Source organism: Megascapheus bottae, chromosome 12, assembly GCF_031878675.1.
Source record: "Megascapheus bottae isolate mThoBot1 chromosome 12, mThoBot2.hap1, whole genome shotgun sequence".
Classification (NCBI taxonomy): Eukaryota; Metazoa; Chordata; class Mammalia; order Rodentia; family Geomyidae; genus Megascapheus; species Megascapheus bottae.
In genome coordinates this window covers 6461235-6478033 of record NC_143520.1, presented here as the reverse complement: position 1 = coordinate 6478033, position 16799 = coordinate 6461235, and the positions used below count along the sequence as shown (strand labels likewise).

Genomic DNA, 16799 nt, shown 5'->3' with positions numbered 1-16799 from the left:
CTAGCACAACGATGTTCATTGCAGCACTATTTACCATAGCAAAGATATGGAACCAACCTAGATGTCCCTCAGTTGATGAATGGATCAACAAGATGTGGTATTTCTACACAATGGAATTCCATGCTGCTGTCAGAAAGAAAGACATCGCCCCATTTGTTAGGAAATGGAAAGACTTAGAAAAGATCATATTAAGATCATATTAAGACTCAAAGGAACTTAGGTTCAATGGTTTCCCTCATTTGTCATAATCAGTAGAAACCTTGGGCTCTCCTAGCAGAGATTTGCAATAAAGCAAAACCTTGATACATAAGACCATATAGTATGACGCTAAATGAAAGGATCTCTAGGATATAGAAACATAAGCCATATAATGAATGATTATTGTCCTTAAGGTACTATGTTATCTCTCATCTCTTTTGTTGTTCCTTGGTTATCTCATATTGTTACAGTATCTCACTTTGTTACCTGATATATTGGATATATTTGTATTTGGTTATTTGAAATTGGATAGGAAAGGGGGGAAAACAAGATGAGGGCTGGAGGTTGGGGGGAGGGAAATGGGGACCAAGACATGTGAAAGTCTATCAATGTATGTGAATTAATGCACCTTCTATCTGGCAATTATCATGTAACCCCTCTATTAATTACAATAAAAATATATGAAAAAACATAGTCTGAATCCTATTGAAGAAAATTATGAGGGAAGGGCAATGATTTACTTATTTCTGTTATATAACTGTTAGGAAGTGCTTAGTTATTCATTCCAATCTTTTAAATGTCACTAGGGTAGAGGAGATAGACTATTTGTTTTCAGAAACTTTCATATGATAATAATTTTTCTAAATTTCTGCTCATCTCTCATACGAGATCTCAACCATTAACACTTAAATTTAAAAATTTTTATGATTAATTCTTCATGTGATTCAATTTAACTCAATACATATGCATGCTGGCCTATAATTTATAACTTTTAAAATAAGTGTTCCATTCCCACAATTGCATTACTCCCCACGTTCTGTTTAAAAGTGAGGCTGTTTCTCTTAATCATGAGGTTATTAAATGTATTAACATTCTAGGAATGCTTTCCTAATGAACTCCTTGCTTACTTGCTTTTCTTGTTATTAAGAACAGACAAGAACACAGCATTCTTTTGGACTAATTGAACAAACTGGGATTGGTGATTGCTGTTTTTAAAACAACTAAGCATGCCAATTTTAGGTTCTCAAACCTAAAATTTCTGTAACTGGAACTAATGGTATTCTGATTTTATTTAAAGCCATATTTCAGAGTGGCCCATTATAGAATAATTGTATCTAGTTATTTGACATATCACTCTAATCACTTTTCTATGATAAGTAGAACTAATATAATTTCTGTTTGTCACAGTATATAAAGATAGGCAATAAACAGGTAGGCACACACACCAAAGGCTATCCTTCCTCACACAGTGGAACAACCAACCTGACTCAACTTACACTCAACATTTGATTGAACAGGACTCAATTAAGTATTGAGCTGCAGAAGCACACAGCAGAACCTGGCTATCTCTTGGAATCTGCCCCATAAATCTAAAAGCATTAAAGTTGTTAGGAACTGTTCCTTAGGGATAAGTTAGTAATTTTCATTAAAGAACCCGAGAGGGGCCAGATGCCAGAGGCTCATGGCTGAAATCCTAGCTACTCAGGAGGATGAGATTTGAGGATTGTGGTTTGAAGCCAGCTCCTTCACAAAATTCTGTTAAGACTCCAATTAGCCACTTGAAAACCAGAAATGCTGCAGCTCCAAGTAGTAGATCTTTAGCCTTGAAAGAGCTCAGGGACAGCACCCAGGCCCCGAGTTCAAGACCACGGCTGGAAAAAACAAAAAACAAAAATCAGGAGAGATCTTTTACAAAATGTCCTGTTCAGTGGTTCCTCTTCCATATTCGCATAATTATATAATCCAAAAATATAGGCCTATATAGGAAGCAGGTGTTTGTTCTTGCCTGGTTTCCTACTTGCTGATAGCCAGAAGTAAACAAAGTTCTACAGTTGTTACATTGTGACTAATATGGACCTTTGAAGCCAATGGATCTGAGCTTGAATCTGGTTCTGAGACTAGCAGATTTCTTTCAGTGAATTCTAAAAGATTCTGAGTCAGTTTGCTCAGTTGTGAAAAGTAAAGAATATTGCCTACTTTGATGTTTTGATGAACATTCAATGAGATGCATACATAAGCACCTATCATAGTGCCTGACACATGAATGATGCTTCAGAAATGCAACATTTTTTAAAAAGCACCGAAAGAACCCTCACCTCATGGAAACACAGGGAAGAACATAAATTAATGCTAAAAAATTTCTAAATGTGCCAGAATGAGAGTGTCCAAAATAATAGTTACTTCTTAAGGTTACCATGGAGACTATGTTCAGTTACCCCAAACATTCTGCTCTGTTTGGGAACTCTTGTACAGATCCTGGAGCACATTCCACAGACTGTGACAGTGATGACAAATCCTATGAAGGTGGATTTGACTTTGGAAAACCACCAAATATCACTTAACAGGAAATAAAATGAAAATATGGTCAACTTTTGGTTAAAAAAACAAAGTGTGTTTATAAAGTACTAAGATAAATTTTCTTTGCAAAACTGACAGGATCATCCCTGGAAAATGTCAAACTAATCATATTTCCTGCTGAAAATCCCTCCAATCATTCTCTATCACTTGTAGAATAAAGTTTAAGTTCCTTTGTGACCTAGCCCCTCCCCTGCATCCTGTATGCCCGCCTCTCCTTTGGAGGGCCAGCCAATAACCCTAACTGTACTGAAATTCCAGGGTGTCCTAAATAGCACACTCTATCAGTCCTCTCTGCCTCACCCAGGCTGTTTCTTCTATCAGGAGCATGCCTTCTAATTCTCTTTCGAAAGTGTATAGTTCCCTGCTTGCTGTCACTCAGAAGTTATCTTTACTGCAAAGAAATTAGGACTGAGCTCTTGGATTACATATCCTTCCTCCAAGCTCCTTCTAGTATTGTATCTGCCCTGGAACTTATCACACTCTACAAGGTTACTGAGCCTGGCTTGGTGATGCATACCTATAATACCAAGAATCTGAGGCTGAAGGATTGCAAGTGTCAGGCCAGCCTGAGCTTCATAGCAAGACCCTATCTCAAAAAAGAAAAATAAAACAAATAATAACCCGACTAGGTTCTATATTAAGTGATATATAGTAAATAAAGTTGTAGTGGTTTAAAATGTAAAATGGAAAATAAATGCTCATGAGTATTTTAACTGTGTAAAGATGGAAGGAAAGAAGGACGGAAGGAAAGAAGGAAGAAAGGAGAAGGGATGGAGGTAGTGAGAAGGGAGGAAAGATGGACAGTACATGGGTATATTTAGGGGAATTATGCATAATTTGTGTGGATACATCCCCTTCAAGGAAGTAAAGCAGAATTTCTCAAACTTTAGTTGCAGCTTTTTTTAAACAACTTCCTTCCAAACAGCACAATATGAAAGAGAGGGAAAAGTTGAACTTCACGGTAGGAGGACTTGACACACACTACCCTCGTCAGGTGGTCATGACTAATGACAGTGATAACCATTTTGATAGTATTCCCTCTTGACATTATCATATGAAATCAGCCTGGCCTTCTTTGATCAAACCCATAATCACAGTCTACTCAGGAGCAAAACGGCAGATAAATCCTAATACACTGACATTCTACAAAATACCTGGCCATGTCAAAACTAAAAGGTGATCAAAAAAGGCAGCATGAAATATAGTTATAGCTAAGAAGCATCTAAAGATCCATGATATTCTTAGGGAAACCTGGAATAGAAAAAGAGTTTTAAGTAAAAGACTATGGAAATCTAAGTAGCCTATGGACTTGAGGTTTTAAAAAGCAATGCCAGTTTGTCAATTAACAAAGACACCATATTAATGTAAGATTTTAAAAATAGGAGAAACTGGGTGTCGCATATGGGAACTATACTCAGTTAATAATGCTTCCATTTTATTTTTGTAATTCTAAAATGGTTCAAAAACAAAGATAATTAAAAAAATAGTATTTGATTGAAATGATAAAAGGTCTTATACTTTCCACAGGATACCTAAATGAAAACCCAGATGCCATCACTAAACCTGAGAACCCACTATTAGAGCCAGAGAAAAATTTTTTTCTGGCTGTGAAACAATGAAGTAGATTGAGAAAAATCAACTGTGGTTTTACCATGCATTAGCCTCCTGAATAAAGCAGTCCTTTGCCTGAAAGATGGGAGGGCATTGTTTCTAAAGCAGTCCCGGGAGGATACTGTTCCCCTCTTTCTACCATCTTGTCTCTCATCCCCAAACCCAGAATCTGCAGTAAGCAGAAAACTGAGCTTTCCCCTGCTGCTGAATGGTAGTTATTTCTCAAGTATTGGCTTTCATCTTGAGGGGAAAGTCACTGAGAATAAAAGCATTGAATGAGGTTAGAGTAGAAGATTTTATATGAGTATTACTATTGACATTTTATGAGCATTGTGCCGAAGATTTACTTTCATTATTTCATCTCATCTTCATAAGAATCTCACAAGTTTGGGAAGTATGAACAATGAAGTACAGGGAAGGGGTTACTTTCTTTGAAATATGTAATTAGGAAGTAGCAGAGCAAGAGCAGTCTGATTCTAATACCTATACTTTACTGTAATTGACTCTATGAAGAGCTCAAATAGTGTAATTTTTTTAGAAAGATAAAAATCAAAGCATCAGGAAATAAATACTTTCAAAAGGGTGGGGTGGGGTCAAGTGGTTAGACAATTCAAACAGTCAGGGGAAGAATGGCATCAAGAATTCATTGTATATAACACAAAATTAAGTAAGGGATGAGGTGCATTGAAGGAGGATGATAATGCTGAAACAGCAACACTGATCAAGATGCACTGTATTCATCAATGGAAGCAAGAGGGTTTTTGTTACTACACTGAAGTTCTTTTGTTGTTGTTTTCTTTCCTTTTTCCTTTTGATTATTCCCTTCTTTTCCATTTTGGACTTCTGTACCATTTGTCATGTGTATAAATTTATCAGATTTGGGGAGTGGAAGAACCACAGAAATGGTGGGACAAAAGATGAACGAATTCAACAGTGAAACCCACTACACACTATGTTGGGAATGAACTGTACAACTTGTGGGGGAAAGAGATCGGAAGGGGAAAAACCAGGTGAGAATGAGAATGAGAGAAGGAGGTGGGTGACACTGTTCAAAAGCCAATGTACTTGTTACCTGTTTTATGTAACTGTAACCCTTCTATACATCACCTTTACAATAAAATCTTTTAAAAAATGAATGAGATCTCAAAGCTCAATTGCCACTTTGTGAAAGAGGAGTTGCTATAGTTTGGATAATGTTCCCCAAAAGTTCAGGTATTGAAGGTTTGGTTCCCAGCTGGTGGCATTATTGGGAGGCAGGCAGTGGACACTTTAGGAAGATAGGCCTAGTTTGGAGGGAGTAGGTGATGGGAGGAATGCAGGGGGTGGAAGGGCTCTTGAAAGAGATACTGAGATCCCATGGCTATCTTTCTCTCTGCTTCCCTGCTGTCATGAGGTGAGCAGCTTTCCTTATCACATACCTCTCCCTAAGCCTAAGTAATAGAACCAAATGACCATAGACTGAAATCTGTGAAAGAATGAGCCAAAATAAATTTATCTCAGGTATTCTATCTTAGCAACAAAAAGCTAGCAAAGGAATCTTCAAAATGTATCCATAGCAACCCCCTACTCATTCTTTATAAAAGCATCTTGCTATGTTTTCTTTATGACACATTATCATGAATTTATCTTAACATGTATTTACTAATCTACTGCTCATCTTCTACTAGAAGAGAAGGTTTGTGTGACTAAAAGTATGTGATTTTACCACGAAATCCTCTGCAACTAGACCAGTGCATACCACAAATTACAAATGATGTAATAAGCCAGTCACAAATGGACAAATACTACATGATTTCACTTCTATGAGGTTCCTAGAGGAGTCAGATTCACAGACAAAGTAAAGTGTTGGTTCCCATTGGCTAGGAGAAAATGGGGAGTTAGTGTTTCAGGGATTTGCCTTAGGTTGGCAAGATGAAAAACTTCTAGAGATTGATGGTTCCACGGCAATGTGAAAGGAATTAACGGAACAGTACGTTTCAAAATGGCTGCAATGACAACCACTCTATGTTTATCACAATTAAAAAACAACAAAAAGTCTGACTCAGGCCTTCCCATTGGAATAGGTTGACCACTAGAGGGTAGACTGGAAGAGCCTGGAAGACAGGCTGAAAGAAGATTGAAAGCTCTCAGGAGGGAGAAGCTTACATCAGGAAAATATGAACAGAAAATTGTCAGCCATGGTATTTTATGAGAATGAACAGAGAACTATGGTGTCAGGTAGAGAAGCATCAGCTGTAAAAACTTTGCCTTTTCCATTCTACCTGAGCCCATCTTGGATGGGAGAGGAAACACAGAAGCTCACTGAACCTTTCTTGGCCAAAGGATGCTAACTGCAGGAAGAAGCAGAGACTCTGCATGTGTCAGAAGAGCTGTGACATCCATTGGAGTATAGGCATTATGTTTGCAATCTGTTGGTTTAATTCTTTCAGTCACCCACATAGAGAATATCTCTCCTTCAAGAAGAGAGATCCCTTACAGTAGAGTCATCTCTACTTCAGTACCTTCAAGAAGTTGAGTCCTTCATCTTTATCTAAGGAAGAATCAGCACACGGTGTCTGAAAGAGGTCCTCACTACTGACACCCCAATTCTGTGCGTGTTGCTTTTCAGGAAGGAAGAGAATGCAGAAGCACGGCCCTGCTAGGCTATGTTCACTAAGTTACTTCAGCTTCCCCATCATATTCCTTATTCCTTTCATGTTTCCCTGGCAGAACACAACGATTATTTAATGAAAGCTTATATTCATTTTGCTCAATATACTTTTGCCAAGGGCCAATCATCTGTTTAAGACATTCAGATCAAAACAATATGTGACGTGATCCCATACTTCAGGGCACATGGTCTAGCACAGCAAAATATAGAGAGTCACAAGTAGAACTAGAGAGAGATGGTCACAGGATTAGACGCTTGACAAGGAAGAATACAATTAAATCAAGCTTTGATTGATGGCCTTATGAGTGGAGAAGAGAGCATTTGAGCAGAGAGTAACAAGTAGAGGGGTAGGAGAATGAAAATCAGATGGCAGAGATACAGGTGGCGCATTTGTAGACTATGAAGTATTAGAGTTTGGAAGTACTGTTGAATTCTCTGAGTAGAGAAATGAGATCCAAGGGTAGGAAAGTAGTTTGGTATGAGATTTCCAAAATGCCCCAAAGGCCAGGACATTTGTACTTAGACAGGTAATAGGGGAGTAATTTTAGGTCTAGGAGTGGGTGAGTGGTGTAATTGAAAATATGTTTTAGGCAGAACAGGTAGAAGGCTTTTGCAATTACCCAGTAAAGAGATAATGAAGCTTGTAAGTAGGCTGGTTGCTGTGGTATTTGGAAATGAGTCAATAGATGGGAGCAGCTTTGGCAAGCAGACTAAATGGGGTCTGTATCCTGATTGCATATGCCTTTTCTCACCTTCTATTTGACACTTATTCTTTTCTCTTTCTGGTCATAAAGCTGTAGGAGGTATCCCTTAAGACACACATATATTTCCTGGAAAATTTTTCATTATTATTAGCTAAAGCTTCATTTGCAATAATTATGAAACACACCCTAAAGGACAATTCTTAAAGTTCAAAATGAGGAGGTAATATTCTGCATCTATGTTTGTATTGTGTCTTCTCTATATTTTGACTATCAGTTAGATTTCCCCTCCTTTTTTTTTTTTTGGGCCTCTCCTGGGCTTGAGCTCAGGGTGTGAGCAATGTCCTTGGACTTTCTCAAGGCTAGAGCTCTACCACTTGAGCCTCAGCACCACTTCTGGCTTTTTTCTATGTATGTGGTACCAAGGAATTGAACCCAGATCTTCGTGCATGCTAGCCAAGCACTCTAGCACTAGGCCAAAGTCCAGGCCCGTATTCCCCTCCTTTTTTTCTGAAAATCTTACTCTAAAACAAAAATTAGCATATATAAATACAGCTTTTCAGGAGCTCTTATCTATTTTTACAGAATGAAAATCAGAATCATAAAATTAAAGTTTTTAAAATGATACTAAATTTATCTCTTGTTCCACTACTCAGCTTGAAGAGTATCTCAGCTCCCTAAGAGCCTTCCAATACTAATTTTACATATTTTGAAAAGGATTTTAACAATAGAATTGTAGAACTAAATTACAAGAAAGTAAGACAAGCAGTCACCAAAATAATTGAGTTGACGATTCAATTGTTAAACAAAATCCAGGTAATGCATTTATTGTTCTATTTTTAAAAGCTAGGAAAGGTACAAAATATTTTATCTGTTTATGTTTCTATTTTTCATCTGTGGATTATGGCTAAGATGAGTTGAAATTGCCATTAGGTAGCAACAGGAAAGAGCTGTACTTGTGTGGTAAATCTTTTTCTGGATATTTTATCCAGGGAGATATACTGCCCTTGCCTATCTCTGATGGGGCTGCTTTGAATTTCCATGGCCTGGATGTCTTGGCAGAGGTATATATTAACACAGGCAGCAGGTGACAGATCACCGAGGGGCATCAGGAGTGTCCTGGAGCAGCTGTGGGTTCGATGCTACTAAGGTATGCGACGGCATAACTAACAGAGTCTGTGTCAGTGAACTAGAACACGAGGGGCCTAGTTTCTGCTCAAAGGTGTGTGATCTTTCTGATAAAACAAGCAGCGTGTGGTAGCCACCACCCCCACTACTACCACAATATTACTGCGCATTAAAAGCGTCACACTCATTTCATTCTTATTATTAAGCAAAGTGAAAGCAGGTCCAGTTCCAGTTCATGCAGTTATTAATTCATCAGAAATATTTTTGATATTTTGATGAACATGCTACCAATACACAAAGTGAAACTCTCTCAGGAGAACAACAATAACAATGGTCTCTTAACTATATTCCTTCCTTTAACCTTCTTCTCACACTCTTTCACCCAGAAATTACTCCACAAATTCCTCCCCCTGTTCAGCACTGCAGTCAAAGAAGACAAAATACATATGCTTCTAGAATTCATGGTATAACCAAGACAAAGGTACAGATTAATTACTAGATAACTATAATTTTATGTCTTTAAACAAAGAATACTGCAAGAACTGTTAATTAGTCTACTTATACTGTACTTCCCTTTGTTTTCCTCTTCCTACCAAAATCTGGTACCGGAATATTTTAGAAGATTTTGCATGCATTGCGTATATGTGCTCATACATTTATATAGATATATGTGTATCTATATGTATGTACACACACATATATATACATATTGTTCAATATGCTCTTATCTTGGCTCTGATATTTTCTCTGCAATATTTAATAGTATTTCATACTTATGAACAAAACTTCTGGTACTACTTTTAGAGAAGATGCTGGGAAAAATAGAACATGGGTCAAGATGAAATATCTGAGATTTATGGGACATGATAAATGATTTTTAGAGCTAAATGGGTCTTCTAGGACCCATGGGTCAGCCTGGGAGACAGGGAAATGTGTTCAGTGAAGTGTGTGTGTGTGTGTGTGTGTGTGTGTGTGTGTGTGTGTGTGTAGAAAGAAGGGCTAGCTGGATAGCAACAAGAACTGCTTCTCCAATCAGGGCCACTTTTATCTTCAGAGAGAGGCTTTTTCCTATGATAAGAATTTGTTGTACATATTGAAATTTAAATTTATGATGCATTTTAATTTCTGCCAAATTATTTTTGGATTATTATGATTTCATAAGTCTAACCTATGAAATGATAGGATGTGAATGGATGATTACTCCAGAATCTGAGGACTCCTTGAAGTTGCATGTAACAGTGACTACATATGTGCATTTATCTAGACAGGATTTCTAGCCATGATCACATTTCAACCTGTAACCCTAAAATGATTAAAAACCAATGAACACATCATTAAAAACTGAACAATTAAACCACACAATAAGGACAGTTACTTTTTCCTTCACAAAATACAGGGCTATTAGCCCAGGATTCTTACACAAATGCTACACTTACATCAAGAGCCACAGACTGCTTGGCCCAGGACTTCTTTACTTGATCATACATAATGGTGTTGTTAATACCAAGGCCACAAAAGATGACAAAAGCCTGAAAAAGGGAAAAGTCATTAATTAAAAATTGTAATAACTTATGAGCAAAATGTAACATGAAAGCAGTCAGTCACTAGGGAAAGATCTGTAACTTACTTTATTGTATACAGGGGTGAGCCCTTGGGAAATAAATGCATTTATATTCTTAATTACTATTGTCAAGTAATGACTTTATAGCCCACTTTACACATAGGAAAAGTTATCAATTTAATGTCATCATATATTTAAAACTGTACAGTCTGTTTAAATGTGTTCTTAATTAATTAATTAATTAATTCTATTCTATTCTATTTAGCCAAAAACAACTTTGTTCAGTAATGAGGCTATAAAATATTTTAGTAATGACATTAAGTGATAATAACTGTAAGATAAGAGTTAGGGAAAAGGAAGATTGATTAAGGAAACTGTAAGCTATTTTCAGCTAGAGAAAAAAAAATGATGAAGGTTTCTAGTTGGCTTCAGGAATAGTCCATTAGGAAGCCTGTTCAAGGCTAACCCTTCATGTGGGGGCGTGATGAATGGGATCTTGTTTTCACAAAACAAGGTGAGGGTAATACACCTAGAAGAGTGAGGACAGGCCCTTAGGTCTCCAAATGCCTGTGTAGAAGACAGGAAAAACACTATAACAAGGGGGAAGACTTTAATGAAATTCTAGAAAAAAAAGAATTAAAGGCTAGGGCCAGGAGTGGGGTCTAGTGGTAGAATGCTTGCTTAGTCTACATGAAGCCTTAGGCTTGATTCCTCAATACCACATACACAGAAAAAGCTGGAAGGGGTGCTGTGATTTAAATGGTAGAGCATTAGCCTTGAGAAAACACAAGGACAGTGCTCAGGCCCTGAGCTCAAGCCCCAAGACTGACCAAAAAAAAAAAATCAATGGTTAAAAAGTAATGTGACAGAGGCCAGGAATTTAGCCTAGTGGTAGAGTGCTTGCCTAGCATGTCGAGGGCCCAGGTTTTATCCCTCAGTACCACATACATAGAAGAAAGCCAGAAATGATGCTTTGGCTCAAGTGGTGGAGCTCTAGCTTTGAGAAAGCCCAAGGACATGCCCAGGCCCTGAGTTCAAGGCACAGGACTGGAAAAAAAAACTAATGTGATAAATAAAAGCTATGATCATTATATATAATTTATGTATTTTTAAGACAGCCCTTAAATCTCGGAACAATACTTCAATATAATACTACTTCATCATTTTTTATCCTTATAAATGGAGGCACACTGTGGTGAGTAGAGGATTGGTAATTTAACTATGACACTCTCAGTTTAAAATTTATTTTCTTACCTCAAAAAGTCGTTGATCTGCATCATCAAAGGGTTTTCCATCAAGTCTATTCAACACTTGAGCCACACCTGCAGGAATAATTTGAGGTATGTGGTCATTTTTTTTTTGTCAGTTGTGGGCTTTGAACTCCAGGCCTGGGTGCTGTCCCTGAGCTCTTCAGCTCAAAGCTAGTGCTCTACCACCTAAGCAATATTGCCACTTTTGGTTTTCCCATGGTTAATTGGAGATAAAAGTCTTACAGACTTTAGTGCTTTGGCTGGCTTTAAACCATGATTCTCAGATCTCAGCCTCCTGAGTAACTAGGATTACAGGCATGAGACACCAGCACCTGGTTTGTGGTCATTTTTAGTATAGGAAATTGTAGCACTATAAAAAGGATAAGCCACAATCAAGCCCATATCTTTATTAAGTAACTCAGACATTTAGCTTGTGCTCTTTGCATCATAACTCTAGTATAACTATCTTATATAAAGAATATTCAGGCATATATATATATACACACAATTAATTGAAATGATTTAATCTGTATAACAGCATATCTATCTACCTACTATCTATCATCTGCCTTTCCACCTATCATTCCTTTAAGGCTTGAGAAAGGCATTATGGCAAAATGATTAAGAACACAGATTCTGAATTTAGGTGGTCTAGGTTCACACTGCAATTTCACTATCAGCTCTGAAGTTGTGAATATGCTACCTAACCTTTTGGAGGGAAGAGGTGGTACTGTTGTCTAAACTCAGTGCCTCATACTTCCTCAATAAGTGCTATAATAGCACATATGCATCAAGCCCTTTTTGTTTTAGCTTGTTTTTCAGGTAGAGACTCATGGGTTTTGCCTAGGCCAGCTTCAGACAATGGCACTTCTATTTCTACCTCTCATGTAGTTGGATTTCAGATAGGTACCACCACACTCAGCCCGTTACTTTCTTAGCACTGAAATTCCTCAAACGGGGATTTAAATACTATCTCAGAGAGTTATGAAGATTAACAAGACAATCTGAAGTTTTTATTATGTTTATTTAAGATATAACGTGATGTTATGGCATATAGATAATAAAAAAGTTATTATACTAAAGCAGATGAACATATCCAGCCATTCACATACATAGCTATTTTGGTTTTGGTTTCAGAACAGATAAAAATCACTCATTAATCATGAGCCCAAGTGTAATACAATTTTGTTACCTATATTCTTCCTATGGTACATTCACCTATAGATGTTCTTATCTTACATATTTGTTACTTTGTATCATTTCCATTTTTAAACCAATTTTATCTTCTATAGACAGAAAAATATCTAAATGTTTACAAAACATTTAGCATATTGCTTTGCATAAAGTAAATTACCAGGAGATTATAAGAGCTACTATAAAAAATAAGGACTATTATCACACAGTTAACTTTCAAAATAAAATGAGTCATATTGCCAGCTCTAATAAACCTAATTGTGCTTCCTTTTTCCAAAGTTCATTTTCAAAATTATTCCATTATACCAAATTTTAGGTCATGGCATTCAAGTTGTTAGTCTAACCAGAAAAACAACCCTGCAAACTACGAGTCTATGTTCTCATTTAAAACAAACAATAGACTGCAATTCTAAAATGCACCTAATTTTGTCAGAGTAACAGATATCTACCTACCACTAGGATTGAAATGTTGGACTTCAGATTGCTATTAAATCAGCAGATAATATATCTTGTTACTTTTCTAGGATACAGGGAATTGAACTTGGGGCCTTGAAAGTGCTCTCTTACTTCAGGCAATTAGTTTTAACTAATGCTTCTACCCTTCATGACTATTTTAACCATGAACTCTCCATAGTTCTCTATTAAGTTTTCCTCTTTTTTGAGTTTTTAAGGGAAGTGGAAAAGGCAATGAGGGAGGAAAAATAATATACGCCATTAAAATAAAACACAACTCAATCCTTTGTGTGGCTTATTTCAGAACTATGCAGGAAGAAAGATGTCGAATTCCATAAATTCCTTCTGCCTTTGTAAAAGCAGTAACATACATATAAAATATAATAGTGATATTTTTGTTAGGTGTTAGAACACCTGAACATAATCCTAACCTTTTTACTGTGTGACCTTGTCCAAGGCATTATTTTTAGTCTCTCTTTCTCTGTCTTTTATCATCTTAGCTTCAATATTTGCAAGGCAGGACAAAATAGTTGGATTTGTTGCCTTCAAGTTTATTGATTCTTTGGTATTTGGTTATGGTCTAATTATTGTCTATTAAGGTACACTCTATCAGTCATGCTTACATGATTATACAAGAATATGGGATATATCTTGGTAAATCCTGAATATATAATAGGAACAGAAAAATGAGTATATTTTAAAGCAAATTTCCTTCTTTATAAAGTATGTTAGTATTGCTTGGATCATGTCTTACCAATTATTTGGTGGTTGCTATTCCAAATGGGGACACAGAGAACAGATCTTATGTGAAAACCAGATATCTGGTCAGCCTAGGGTATAAAAAAAAGTTTATTAAAATTCTGTATTAGCCATCCATTAAGAAGTTGTTCTGAAGGCTGACATGGTAACATACACCTGTAATCCCAGCACTCAGTTGGTGGAGGCAAACGGATCCTGTGTTCAAAGACAGCATGGGCTATATAGCAATACCCTGTTAAGAGTTATTTTTATATATTATAAACAACATCTAAAATCTAATTATATGCAATGTGTTTTGTTTGTAGATAGTAGTGTCAAAGCTATTTTATTTCATGTAAATTCTGGTTTAGAACTGAAATGGAAGTACTGTCATTGCTGAATTATTCCCACAGCCCAGTGATAAAATCAGGACAACAATACCCAGGCAATGCCTTTTCCAGCCAGAACATAGAGAATAACTCAGCAATCTGATGATAGACTCCAAACTATGTACTGACTTCAAATGAGCAAATCTCAGAAGGCCAAAAACATGAAAAAAGGCAATATGATTCTCCAAAAAGTCAATAGTCATACAACGGAGGATGTGAACGATAGGAAGGGGAGTAATCTTAAATATGAACTCGAGAGGATGATGGTGAGCATGACCAAAGGTATGAAAGAAGACATGTGTAAAGACCTCGATGAAATGAAGGAGAACATAAGCAGGCAACTAAGTAACTCAGAGACTACAAATAAAAAACTAAATGTAATCAAAGTCAATGCAAATAAAGGTAAATTATCTTGAAGAGTGTACAAATAACAGAAAAGTGAACATTAAAAATACAAATAAACTAATGGAAAGAAAGCAATGCAAGATAATATCAGGAACTCAAAAGGGGTATAGAAATCTTGTTAAAAAAATGGAACCTCAATCTTCCTAGAGAAGAAAAATACAGTTGAATGCTTCTCCAGCAGAGTAGTTGAAATGAAAGACAGAATTTTAGGACTTGAATATAAGGTGGCCATGGTATAAAAATTAGAAGTAGGTTGGGAGTTTGGCCTAGTGGTAGAGTGCTTGCCTAGCATGCAAGAAGACCCGGGTTCAGTTCCTCCGTGCCACATACATAGAAAAGAGCCAGAAGTGGTGCTGAGACTCAAGTGGTAGAGCTCTATCCTTGAGAAAGCCCAAGGACAGTGCTCAGGCCCTGAGCTGAAGCCCAGGACTGGCAAAAAAAAATTAGAAGTATATAAAGAAAAGAGCTTTAAAAAGTAGGAGATGATTTGCATTTCTTTTATGACCAGAGATGTGGAGCATTTCTTCATGTGTCTATAGGCCATTTTTGTTTCTTCTTCAGAGAAGACTCTCTTTAAGTCTTTGGCCCATCTTTTAATGGGATGGTTGTTACTTTGGAGATTAGTTTTGGAGTGATTCAATTTTTGAGCTGTTGATATATTTTAGATATGAGGCCTTTGTACATTATATGGTTGGTGAAGATCTTCTCCCACTCTGTAGGCTTCCTAATTAATTTACTAGCTAAGTCCTTTGCCATACAAAAGCTCCGCAGTTTAATGTAGTCCCACTTATCCAGCCTTTCTCTGATTTGTTGTGGTCCTTATTAAGAAAGTTTTGACCTGTGCCAAGGAGGCCAAGTGTATCTCCTATTTCTTCTTGTAAAGTTTTCAGTGTGTCAGCTTTTACCTCCAGGTCTTTGATCCATTTGGAGTTAATTCTAGTGCAGGGTGCTCCAGTTAGAATGGCCAGGATCAGGAAAACTAATAACAACAGATGCTGGAGGGGATGTGGCCAGGAGGGATCACTACTACACTGCTGGTGGGAGTACAAACTCGTTCAACCACTATGGAAAGCAGTATGGCAGTGCCTCAAAAGGCTACACATAGAGCTTCCCTATGACCCAGCAATTCTACTACTAGGCATTTACCCAATTGTCCAGAAATAAGGACATACTAAATCCAGTAGCACAACAATGTTCATTGCAGCATTATTCACCATAGCAAAGATATGGAACCAACCTAGATGTCCCTCAGTTGATGAGTGGATCAACAAGTTGTGGTATTTGTACACAATGGAATTCTATGCTGCTGTCAGAAAGAAAGACATCGCCCCATTTGTTAGGAAATGGAAAGACTTAGAAAAAATTATATTAAGTGAAGTAAGCCAGACTCAAAGGAACTTAGGCTCAATGGTTTCCCTCATTTGTCATAATCAGTAGAAACCTTGGGCTCTACTAGCAGAGATTTGCAATAGAGCAAAACCTTGATACATAAGGCCATATAGTATGACGCTAATTGAAAGGACCTCCAGGATATTGAAACAAAAGCCATATAATGAATGATGTCCTTAATGTACTATGTTATCTCTCATCTCTTTTGCTGTCCCTTGGTTATCTCATATTGTTACAGTATCTCACTTTGTTATCTGATACATTGGATATATTTTTATTTGGTTATTTGAAATTAGATAGGGAAGGGGGAAAAACAAGATGGGTGGGGGTGGGGGGAGGGTAATGGGACCAAGACATGTGAAAGGGTATCAATGTATGGGAATTAATGCACCTTCTATCTGGCAAATATCATGTAACCCTTTTATTAATTATAATAAAAATATTTTTTAAAAAGTAGGAGATGAATTTTAAAGATCCTTTAGGACTTTATTCACACACACACACACACACACACACACACACACACACCCCAGACTTACAAATTCTAGGTATACAGGAGGGAAAGACATTAAGAAGTACATTCAATCAAGTAATCCTAGAAAATTTCCCAAAGTTTGAAAAATGAGCAGACCATGTTCAAGCAGGAGCCTTTCAGAATATCCAACAGGCCAAAATCGAACTTCCTAAGGAGCTATTATGGTTAAAGCACTGAGCACAGAGAATAAGGGAAAGTATAGAAACTGCAAGATTAAAACACCTAATCATGTACAATGT

At 36.9% G+C, this 16799-nt stretch overlaps 1 protein-coding gene across 1 annotated transcript in view; it reads right to left on the bottom strand.

Annotated features, from left to right (window-relative positions):
• Pde11a (phosphodiesterase 11A) overlaps nt 1-16799 on the bottom strand; it is a 350018-nt gene that overhangs the window by 140855 nt on the left and 192364 nt on the right. The window contains exons 7-9 of the mRNA XM_090342568.1: nt 13859-13934; nt 11462-11529; nt 10083-10175 (exon numbers count right to left, since the gene is read on the bottom strand). Coding sequence (XP_090198694.1) covers nt 10083-10175; nt 11462-11529; nt 13859-13934 — 237 coding nt within the window. The remainder of the gene's footprint in view (nt 1-10082; nt 10176-11461; nt 11530-13858; nt 13935-16799) is intronic.